We start from the raw sequence: 10,160 nt of genomic DNA, 5'->3' as shown, positions 1-10,160 counted from the left end.
TTCACCCTTTTCCGGTGGAGAACCAAGACCTCGGACTCACAGGCGCTGCTCCTCACTCGGCTGCAAACCGCCCCAGCATGTGCTGGACGTCCTGGTTTGAGGAGACCAACAGAACAACATCATCAGCAGAAAGCAGCGATGAAATCCAGTGGTTCCCAAACCGGAACCCCTCCAGTTCCTGGCTGTGCCTAGAAATTCTGTCCATTAAAATGACGACCAGAACCGGCAACAAAGGGCAGCTCTAGCGAAGCCCAGCATGCACCAGGAACAGGTCTGACTTACTGAGGGCAATGTGGACCAAGCTCCTGCCCCGGTCAACAAAGCACAGGTGGACTGGTTGGGCAACCTCCCTGTGAAGGGTGTAGAGGCGGTCCAGGGTTCCACATCTGGGACAAAAACCGCATCATTATTCCTCCTGAATCCAAGGGTTGACGATTGGCGGAATTCTCTCTGGAGAGGTAGTCAAAGCGGACCCCCGTGCCTGGCCCCTGAGGAGCTCCCAACCCACCTCAGCGACCTCTTGGAGTCAGTGGAGGGCGCCATTCATTCATGATGAGGGAGGACGGCCAGTGGGTGCTCCAGGCAGGAGCTGAGGAACTGGACAACGTTGTCTTCTCCTTCAGCTCCCACTCCCAGGAATGGCCTCCCTCTTTCTGCCGTCAGATTCCAGCTTTTAAACCAGTTTATGCAGCATTTCAGCAGCTTTTGAGGTATTTTATCATGATTGGGAGGTTTTTGGCATCAACACCAGAACAAAGTGGGGAAAAAAATGTCAGCAACTTTGACAACTTTTAGGAAACATTTATTCAAAGAGGTTCTTATTGTTTTCTTGTCCCAACTTCCATATAAATTAACACTGGAGGAGGGGCTCATTGTCGTACTGCGGCGAGCCATCAGGCAGGATTAATATGCAGGAATGTAAAGAGTTTCAGCTTCAAGACCTTATTTTTCAGTGAGATGAAGCATTCGCAAATTGCACATGTGCAAGATCTACTTTTAAAAGTGTAAAGAGCAGAAATGAAGAGAGAGGCTCATCGAAGTCCAGATGCTGGTGGCTCTTAAAGTGTCGAAGCATTCAGGTGCCAGGGGTGGTGTAAAGTGCAGACTGAGGCCCCTCCTTCACCAAATATGCTCTCCAAGCATAACAAGCCAGGATTTAAAAAACAAACAAAACACCAAAACACAATAAAAAGGGACTTTTCAATGGCGTGAACCCCCCCCCCCCCCCCCCAGTGCCGACGGAGCTGGTCGGCCATCTTCCCCCCAGGTGAGGAGGAATAGCCGTCATACGACAGGATTGCTGCGGTCTGTCGTCTCCGTTTTCTTTAGCTTGCCCTTCCGGAAGGTCTGGATGGAATTCAGCAAGGCGTTGCGACCTCCGCCCGCTCCGTCGGGAGAGGCCAGGGGCGGGGGAGGAGGAGGGGGGGGAGGAGGGCAGGAGGACGAGGCATCCACCAGAGGCGCGGGTGGAGGATCGGACCGGGCTCCTACAGGAGAGACGGAGAGCTATAAAACCCCATTTCATTTTAAAGGCCTTAGTAACACCAGCCGGGCCCCCGTCGCAAACCTTGGGCCTTTAAAACTGGAATATTACAAGATTTTATTGCCGATACAATAGAAATATAGCTGAAAATGAAAGTTGTTGTGCTCCCCAGCCTCAGATGAAATCCACCTGTTCTGTCAAGGCCTCAGAGGTTCGGTACAGAACAGGAGTGAGCACCGAGCACGGCCGGGACTAAGGAACACGCCAGACGGGTGGGGAATGAAGCTGCAGAGAGGGTTTAATGTTTCACGAGACAACAACATCAGCCATGTTGGGAACATGGACGCTTCAGGGGCCGTGAAGGCTTGGGCCTGTGCACGCGGCACTTCCAGACACACACGCAAGATTACCTGTAGTGGACGGATGTGTGGGGGAGGAGGGGCAGGTGGGAGGGGAGCTGGCTCCAGACCCTGGAGGCAGGCAGAACAAAGGGGGTCACTGACGGACGTATGCGTGCACGTCTGTTTCAGCGTGCACGTCTTTGAGCAGTACAAGACAAGCGTACCGGAGTTGTTGTTTCTGGCGGAGACGTCTTCTTCGGTCTCACAAGCCGTGCGTCTGGATTTCTGAACAAAAACACAAGCAGGTGAGGGGTTGCTGAAGCAGGAAGTTTGGGCTTCCCACTGTTGGGAACACTGGGCGGCAGTGGGAACACTGGGCTGGCAGTGGGAACACTGGGCCCCCGGTCAGCTGCCCACCTTCCTGGCCAGTATCTTCCTCCTCGTCCTCTCCTCGTCGGAGCCGTGGTGAGACTGCGCCCTGGTCAGCCTCCTGTGCTGATGAATCTGCAAACACGGCGAGCCAACTTTACCGAGCGGGACTGGGAACGCGGCGTTATTACCGGAACGTTCCGTACCACTTTCTGCTCCTCCTGCAGCCTCCTCTCCCCACTCTGCTTCGCCATCTTCACGGCCTCTTTTAGCCTGCTGGAAATCTGCAGGAGTGGATGGAGACCGTTTTGAGTCGTTTTTGCCCGTTTTGCCCGATCGTTCTATCTCGGGGTCTCGGGCCGGAATTCCCACCCTCCGCACACACAAAGCACTGACGATGGACCCGCCCCCGAGCTAGACAAGCTTGATGGAACTGTTTCCACCAGGCTCCTCCTAACATCAAATCAAATCAATCTTTATTTATATAGCATCTGTTACAATCAAAATGTTTCAAGGTGCTTTCCAGAATCCCAGGGCCTGACCCCAGACAAGCAACAGTGGCAAGGAAAAACTCCCCTTTAACAGGAAGAAACCTTGAGCAGGACCAGGCTCATGTAGGGGGAACCTCCTGCTGATGGGGGGGGTAAAGAGAGAGGAGGGAGAGGAGAGGAGAGGAGAGGAGAGGAGGAGAGGAGAGGAGAGGAGAGGAGAGGGAGAAGGAGGAGGAGAGGGGAGGGAGAGAAGGGGGGTGAGAGGGAGGGAGAGGGGGAGGGGAGAGGACGGAGGAGCGGGAGAGAGGAAGAGAAGAGGAGGACAGAAGGGGGAGGAGAGGAGGAGAGGGGAGGGAGGAAGGAGAAGGGGGGTGAGAGGAGGGGAGAGGAGAGAGAGGAGGGGAGAGGAGAGGGAGATGAGAGAAAAGGACGGGAGAAGGAGGGAGGAGAGCGAGAGGGAGGGGGGAGGGGAGAGGAGAGGGAGAAGGAGATGAGAGAAGAGGGAAGAAGGGGGAGGACGAGAGGGGAGGGAGAAGGGTGAGAGGGAGGGGAGAGGAGAGGAGGGGAGAGGAGAGGAGAGGGAGAAGGAGATGAGAGAAGAGGGAGGAGAAGGAGAAGAGAAGAGAGAGAAGAGAAGAGGGGAGGAGAGGAGAGGAGAGGAGAGGAGATCGCCCACCCCCCAGCCTGGTTCAAGGGAGGAGGACCCACTGATCCTTTGACTTCGCTGCTCTGGAGCAAAGGAGCCGGTCCTCTGTCTCACCTTGATGGGTTTTTCTGACGGCTGCAGATGGACGTCGCTGAATAACCTGAAAAACACAAACCGGAGTCATGGGCGAGGGAAAAAGCGGCGTTCTCTCGCCGCCTCAACCCAGAGACACCGTCTAAAAGGGTCAGTCACTCACGGCGTCTGCAGGAGCTCCGCCACCGTCGGCATCCCGCTCTTACAGGCTTCCGTGGACAATATGGACTCCAGCACTGGCACTGCACACACACACACACCAACATGGGAGATCAACCCTGAGGGAGGGAAGGACTTGGATTCCCAAACGCCTGCGTGGGAACGCACTGACCTACTGCGGCATACGGCACGGCGGGCGCATGATCGATGGGGACGGCGTCGGGCGGTTGGCCGTAGGTCATCTCGTAGAGCAGATGGCCGAAGCCGAAGACGTCCACAGCTTCCATGGACTGCGGGGAGAGGAGCAGACGGCCGAGTGAGCGCCAACACCTCTGCCTGCCCTGGAAGGAGGCGTCGAGCGTACGTTTATCTTCCTGTGCTGGGTGAAGGCGGCGCGCAGAAAGGAGGGGACGCCCAGGACGCCGTTTTCCACGTCCACCAGCCGGCAGACGCCGTCATCCACGATCACGTTGGAGGCGTGCAGGTGACCGAAGAACATGCCAGCGTCGTGGAGCGCCTTCAAGCCCTTCACAAACGGAATACATCCCATAACATCCGTTATTGCAGCTGGATGCTCCGTGCTCGTGGACGCGTGTGCACGTTCGTGTACCTCCAGGATCTGCCGGCCATATTTCTTGATGTCCTGTAGCTCGAGGCCCTCTCTTTTCTTTGGGTTACAGTACTTCTTCAGGTAACACTCTTTGGGTTTCACCTGCAGGGACAGCACAGGTGGAGAACACAGGTGGCTGACACGGCCGGCCTTCCCAATTCCTTCCTTCCTGGATTTTCTTTTTAAAATGGTAGTCTGGCCCCTTTTGTTGGAACGTTGACTAATGAATAATAATAACGAATCTCCAAAAGTTTCAACGTTCCCTTATCAGCACCTTTGTTTTCAACCACCTTTGATTACCGGGTCCAAAAGTCCAACAGGGTGTTTTAGCCAGGAAGTGGTGAATGTACCTCCCCTGAACCCGCCCCTCCGGTCCAACAAAGGTCACGTCCCACCCCAAACAGACAAAAGAGATCTTTTTGAGGAGTTGTTGAGGAGTACCTTACAGATGTGGTCTCGCAGGGAGCCCTTCTCACTGAACGGCCTGATGAGCAACGCCGACGACTCGCTGAGGCTGAAGAACAACAGCGGGCACAGGTACGGAACCTGGGGGGAACCAAGCGGGTCCTGATTACAACTGCGGCTCAATCTCCTCAGAATCCATGTTGGTTCTTCCTCACTAAAGGAGAACATCCAGGACTAAAGGACTAAAGTGGCGTCTGGATGCCGTCGGGCCTGTGCAGCCGTTCCAGCTGCACACACACACACACACGCACACACTCCCAGGTCGACCTTTGTCAGGACTTTATAGACACCATCACAACAGAAACCCAAATCTAACCTTAAAACCAACATCTAACCCTCAAGCAGACCTTTGAGTACCAAACAAGGTCCTCACTCCCCCTCCCCCCCCCCCCCCCCACACACACACACACAGACGTACGGATATGCTGGACAGCCACTTCATGGCTGACTGCAGGTCTTTGTCTGACAGGAACTTATGAGGACCCAGGTCCACCTACAACACACAAATGTTATTAAATATCAGAATTTTAAACTGAGGACACCACGAGGAAAGAACTCCCTCTTGACTTGCTAAATAATCTGTTAACCATAAGTGAGTTGTCAGGAGGAAGTCAACTTTCCTTAACCTGGAGGCAAAGGGCCAAGAAGACGAGCGATTCCTGTCGGTGTGCTACTCACCCAGCTCAGCAGGTACCTTTCTTTGGGCTGCTCTTTGTTTTTGACTAAGAAATATTTCTTCCTGATTCTCCAGCCTGCCAAGACACACAAACGCAGAGCAACTTCATCTGGCTCTCGGACATTTTCGAGGCTTCCGCCCGTCATCCCGACTGCACACAGGCCTGTTTACCACTCTAAACATGTGTCATACACCCGCTACACATGTGCAGGTTAAAGGAATCGGGTGATGCGGTAGAGCCTGCAGATATTAGCCACCATGATTAGCGTCTCACTAACTTAGGGTAACGACTCTCAGTCAATTATTGACCTCACCCATGTCTCTGAGAGGCTCCAACACCTCCCATTTTAGGTCTGACCTGAAGAACATGGAGACCTGCTGCAAGGCGATTTCTGAAAAACAAATGAATCCAGATAACTTTCTCCATTTATAAAACAATGATACGACATTCTTTAAAAAAAAAGCTAAGTCATCAAATCTGAGCACCTGTATCACACACACGTTTCTCATTATGCTAATTTCTCCAGCTTCCTTTGACCGCAGTGATGCCTTTATGAGTGAAATGATATTTTCTTATGATTCTACAAGGTTTTCGGGGGTTTAAAGGTGTGAAAATCACCATCCACCTCAAAGTTAAAGAGCAGTCCAGCTTCAACTTGAGTCCGTAACATATTTGGAGTATTGACGAGGGTACAAACTATAAACCGTTGATTACGTGGGCCTCGATGGTTGCTGCCCACCCTACCACGAGGGAATAGAACCAGGCTGTGTCTATAAATAGGAAATGGGATACGCTGCAGGAAAGCTTGTTCCTGAGGAGCAGGTGGAAGGATGAAGCCACACGAGCAGATTCACACAAAATAACTCCACCTGGATTGAACCCGGCAGATTAGCGCCTCCTGCAGGAGAATTGCTGCATCTTACAGCTGTTATTGAATGAGCAGCTGCACTTTTCTTAAACAACCATGTTCACCTGGTCATGGAAAAGCTGCTGGGCTCCATCCAGCAGGAGGAACATCCAAGGAGAAACCACTAACACTGGGATGACAGCTGTCCCAGGGCTGCTGCAGGTCTTCAGGTCCTGGTTCAGCAACCTAATGGACCCAAAGATACCGGCCAGCTCCTTCCCTGATGGAAGAACCTGGTCGGCCATCAGGGAAGACAACCTTCCCTGATGGCTCGGGCACGTTCCAAGGTTCCAGGATTCCAGGATTTGTCAGGCTCAGATTTGACAGAGTGGTTCAGGGGGTACGAGACGTCACGTCCTCGCGTGGACGCGCCACCAGGGTGGCAGGAAGCTGCAATTTCCCTTCTGCTTTTCAACAGAGTGTTGGACAATTTGCAGTCAGCTGGAGGCGGAAGACTTGAGAAGCAATAAGCTGATTCTCATTCCCACCTACTTTTGGTTTTTTTATTCTTACGGTGGTTGGGCCGTATTTGCCTTGAACGACGAGCCTCATTTCCTCAACCAAGTCCATGTTGGGTTTGGTGGAGTGTGGACGGACATTTCCCAGACTGGAACAATATCCTCTGGACAGTCTAAAATCCAATCATTCGTAATCCAGAACAGGAGACGTGGTTGGTGTCCAGGAAAGGAACCCTAAAAAGGACCGAGACTCCTGACTGACAGCATCCAACACACATCCCACTGTGCATCAGAGGGTGCTGGAGGAAGATACCAGTAACCCCACCAAAAAAGGAGGCAACCCCAGCTAGCTACTCAAGCTAGTAGGTCGTGTCAGAATAGGCATTTTGGCCCATTTTGACGTGTATTGGTAGAAGAGTGCTAAAGCCTCTGAGCAGGAGGAGGAGACTTGTGCATGTAGTGAAAGAGAACACAAGAGAGGAGGCCCCCGCACCGAAGGTTAAAGAAGGAGCAGGCTATCACCGGGTTTTCCCTTAATCAGCAGGAAGCGGCATTTCTCTGTGGTCATCGGGGGTCATTTCAATTTTGTGCCGTTGGCAAAAACGCTGCGACACTTCCTACAAAACCCGTTTGCAGCTAGCGCAGCAGGTTCCTGCCGTTTGGGATTTCACCTCACAACCGTAAGCCTGCGATTTGGCTCCTGGTCTTTCCTCCAAACAGTGACTTCCCAAATTTAATCAACTCCTGTGAAATAAAGTATCTAAAGTCCGTTCGCACCACTCGTGCGCTCACAGCTCTCCGCTAATGTTATTGAAAACTAGCAAACACTACAGTAACCATGGCTACGTACAGTCGTTCTGAGCCTGTAAACGAGAGTGCGGTGAAAGAGCAATCGTACCCGTGTAATTGGCAGAGTAGCTATTGGGATCCAGGAACTTTTTGACAGGCAGGGAGCAGGAAAGCAGGGGGTGCTGGGTAACTGAGTCCAGATACGCCTGTAGTCCTCTTTGCCGTTCTGCTATGAACTCCCTGTCCATGTTTCCAATTAGCTTCTTGGGAGGAAGGAGGAGACCGATACCACAAACCTGGACAGACAACGATCAGGTCAAACACACAGTACGTGCACGTTTGTTGCAGCCGCCATTCTCGACAAAAGACGTTCGGGATCGAGAGCTGAACCGAAGAACGGCCGCGACGTTCTGGACTGAAGGCAGCTGGAGGATGAGGGAAACGTCTCCAGATTCAAACCCTGTGTCAGTACTCAAACGTCAAATTATAACCAGAAAGAAAGACGAAAACAACAACAATCAAGCGATTGCACGTCGACAGAGGTGGAGCTCACCATCAGGCTGTTGTTCAGGAGATCAAAGTCACTGTAGCGCCGCGTCACCTGCATCAAACATACCGTTCCATCAGTCGGGTAGCGGGATTTGAGCTGCTCATTAAAATCAAAGGAGGTCCCAGGTTTACCTGCCAGCTGTTCTCTGGAGACACCCCCCTTTGGACTCTGATGATGTATTCCTGAGGAGAAAGAGCGTCAGCCTTTATCAGCGACAACCGCAGAAAGAGGTGAGCCAGCTCGTGACCTGCTGTCTATCTGGATCATGTGACTGCTTCACAAACACCCCCATTTCTGAAATAAATAGCCCAGGAGGAGAAAACACGCCACCGACGGGGTGAAATGTGGGTTCAAATAACTCAATCTGGAGCACGTAAAACAGGAAAGAGAGGATTACAACACATAAAGGGATTAAATCAGATAACAGGTAGTTAATAGGCTCCCAAAGGAGGAGTTGGTGGTTTAGAGCAGCATAAAATATAGAAGACAGAGGGAAATCGTCAGGAAACACTACAGAAGGGCACATAAACAGGCCCATCAATGCGTCCACGCGTGGATTTGGCAAATCAAATAAGGAACAAGAGCAAAGCAAAGGGGCAATTTCTCTCCGGGTAGAAAAAGAAATGGGGAGGGGGGTTTAAATCAAACCTAATTTAAAGATGTAATAGTGTTTCCTGAACCCATGACGCTCTGAAAGCAAGATTGCGCAATCCCAGCTCACTCCCGGTGACGAGCCGCTTCTTTAGTCGTGCGTATTTCACTTTTAGCCTTAAAGACTTTTCACTTTTAGGCTTAAAGACTCGCCCTGCGTTCACCAGATGACGCTCGGCTCGCCCGTGAAATCCGGGATCAACACCGGGACGGCGGGCGATGGTCCCGGCCGAGATTTAATGACACCGGAGCCGCCGATGATCGCGTGGAATCGAGCTCGTAGCGGGGAATATTCACAATGATCGAAACGCGGACGCCAAACGTCACATGTAAACTTTGAAACCATCTCCTCTAACAACAACAACAACAATAACAATAACGGCGTCAGTGATTTCAGCCTCCCTGGATGCGCCCATATCAGCAAAATTTGAAGACCCCCGTCGGAAAGTTTCCCTCTGCGTCACCGACGGTCGGTCGTCCTGACCGCGTCGGTCCAAAAAAGCTGACATTCCCAAAAGGATCGCGATGGAGAGCAATGGAGGCTGCCGATGGCGGCAGCTCCAGCCCGGCCGCCGACACACGGAACTTTCTGCTCGGTCGACACTCACCGTGTGGGACTGGGCATTCTGGCTGGCTTCGATCACCGCCGTCAGGGGCACGGTGTCGTCCAGCAGCACCTTGCCAGAGGACGGCTTTTCCATGTAAGTCATCCCGCGACGACGGTCTCGCTGGGCCGTGTAGTTCTCACCGAGGTATCCTCCCCCTCACAGGACGAGGGACATCCGCAACCTGAGGCCCGCGGACGGGCTGCGAACGTTAGCTACGCCGGAACCAGGAAGCTGCCGCGTCATCGCGCTGCTCCGGCGCTCTGATTGGACGATAGAGAAACCCACGTGATCCTACGTGATCCAGGCGCGTGCGGCTCACGTTAGCTCAAATTTAAATAAACAAATAAATAAATGAATGAATAGTAGCGGTAATTTAAATGTATTTTGGCATTTGTTCTCTTTGTCCAAATTCACTTTTGTCCAATCATCTTAAAGAACCAGTAAGAAATAAAACAGAAAGTTGGCTCGACATCACACTGTTGAATTTATTTATTTTTTTGTTACAGTCGTCTCAATGAAAATCTAAACGAGCCACTGATCGACAAGCAGGGGTGATTTAGAGACGAACCTGTGAATCACCTTGAGTGTAAATTCTCTAAAATGATTGTCTGCCAAGTTGTGTGACAAAATGAAACCAGTGAAAAGAGTCTGAAAATGCTCCGTCCAGCGTGTCCAAAAGGCCACGGTGGGTGTGAGAGACAGATAGAGGACATTTAATCCCAATGGGAGAAGCTCCAGAGGATTTAATGATTCCTGGACAAATACAGCAACCAAACATGCAACAGTTTCACAATAATAATAAATTTCCCCCCCATTTTAACCAAACCACGCACCCTTCCAGGGTCCAATAAGCCGGTGAAACT

At 51.9% G+C, this 10,160-nt stretch overlaps 1 protein-coding gene and 1 long non-coding RNA gene across 2 annotated transcripts; both read right to left on the bottom strand.

Annotated features, from left to right (window-relative positions):
- Nucleotides 1–780: 780 nt before the first annotated feature.
- pxk (PX domain containing serine/threonine kinase) lies at nt 781–9,724 on the bottom strand. The gene is made up of 18 exons (XM_057031587.1): nt 9,298–9,724; nt 8,170–8,220; nt 8,042–8,089; nt 7,598–7,784; nt 5,648–5,725; nt 5,336–5,409; nt 5,076–5,150; nt 4,634–4,738; nt 4,193–4,294; nt 3,947–4,108; nt 3,755–3,872; nt 3,587–3,665; nt 3,445–3,490; nt 2,400–2,477; nt 2,242–2,328; nt 2,049–2,109; nt 1,894–1,953; nt 781–1,487 (listed from the first exon to the last, which is right to left on the bottom strand). Exons 1-18 carry the CDS (start codon nt 9,397–9,399, stop codon nt 1,285–1,287), a joined length of 1,716 nt encoding a protein of 571 aa, XP_056887567.1. The 5' UTR covers nt 9,400–9,724; the 3' UTR covers nt 781–1,284.
- Nucleotides 5,790–7,591, bottom strand: LOC130524975 (uncharacterized). The gene is made up of 2 exons (XR_008950297.1): nt 6,734–7,591; nt 5,790–6,645 (listed from the first exon to the last, which is right to left on the bottom strand). It is a non-coding gene; the product is annotated as an uncharacterized LOC130524975 (long non-coding RNA).
- Nucleotides 9,725–10,160: the final 436 nt, after the last annotated feature.

Source organism: Takifugu flavidus, chromosome 4 (assembly GCF_003711565.1).
Source record: "Takifugu flavidus isolate HTHZ2018 chromosome 4, ASM371156v2, whole genome shotgun sequence".
NCBI lineage: Eukaryota > Metazoa > Chordata > Actinopteri > Tetraodontiformes > Tetraodontidae > Takifugu > Takifugu flavidus.
This window is presented reverse-complemented; position numbering and strand designations above follow the sequence as displayed.

What these genes read in the sequence shown, in the direction of transcription:
- pxk (XM_057031587.1), bottom strand. Translation starts at nt 9,399, where the DNA reads ATGACTTACATGGAAAAGCCGTCCTCTGGCAAGGTGCTGCTGGACGAC. An exon ending in GGAGCCTCTCAGAGACATGG is followed by an intron (nt 5,410 to 5,647) that starts GTGAGGTCAATA and finishes GTGTCTTGGCAG; the next exon opens with GCTGGAGAATCAGGAAGAAA. An exon ending in AGTGGCTGTCCAGCATATCC is followed by an intron (nt 4,739 to 5,075) that starts GTACGTCTGTGT and finishes GGTTCCCCCCAG; the next exon opens with GTTCCGTACCTGTGCCCGCT.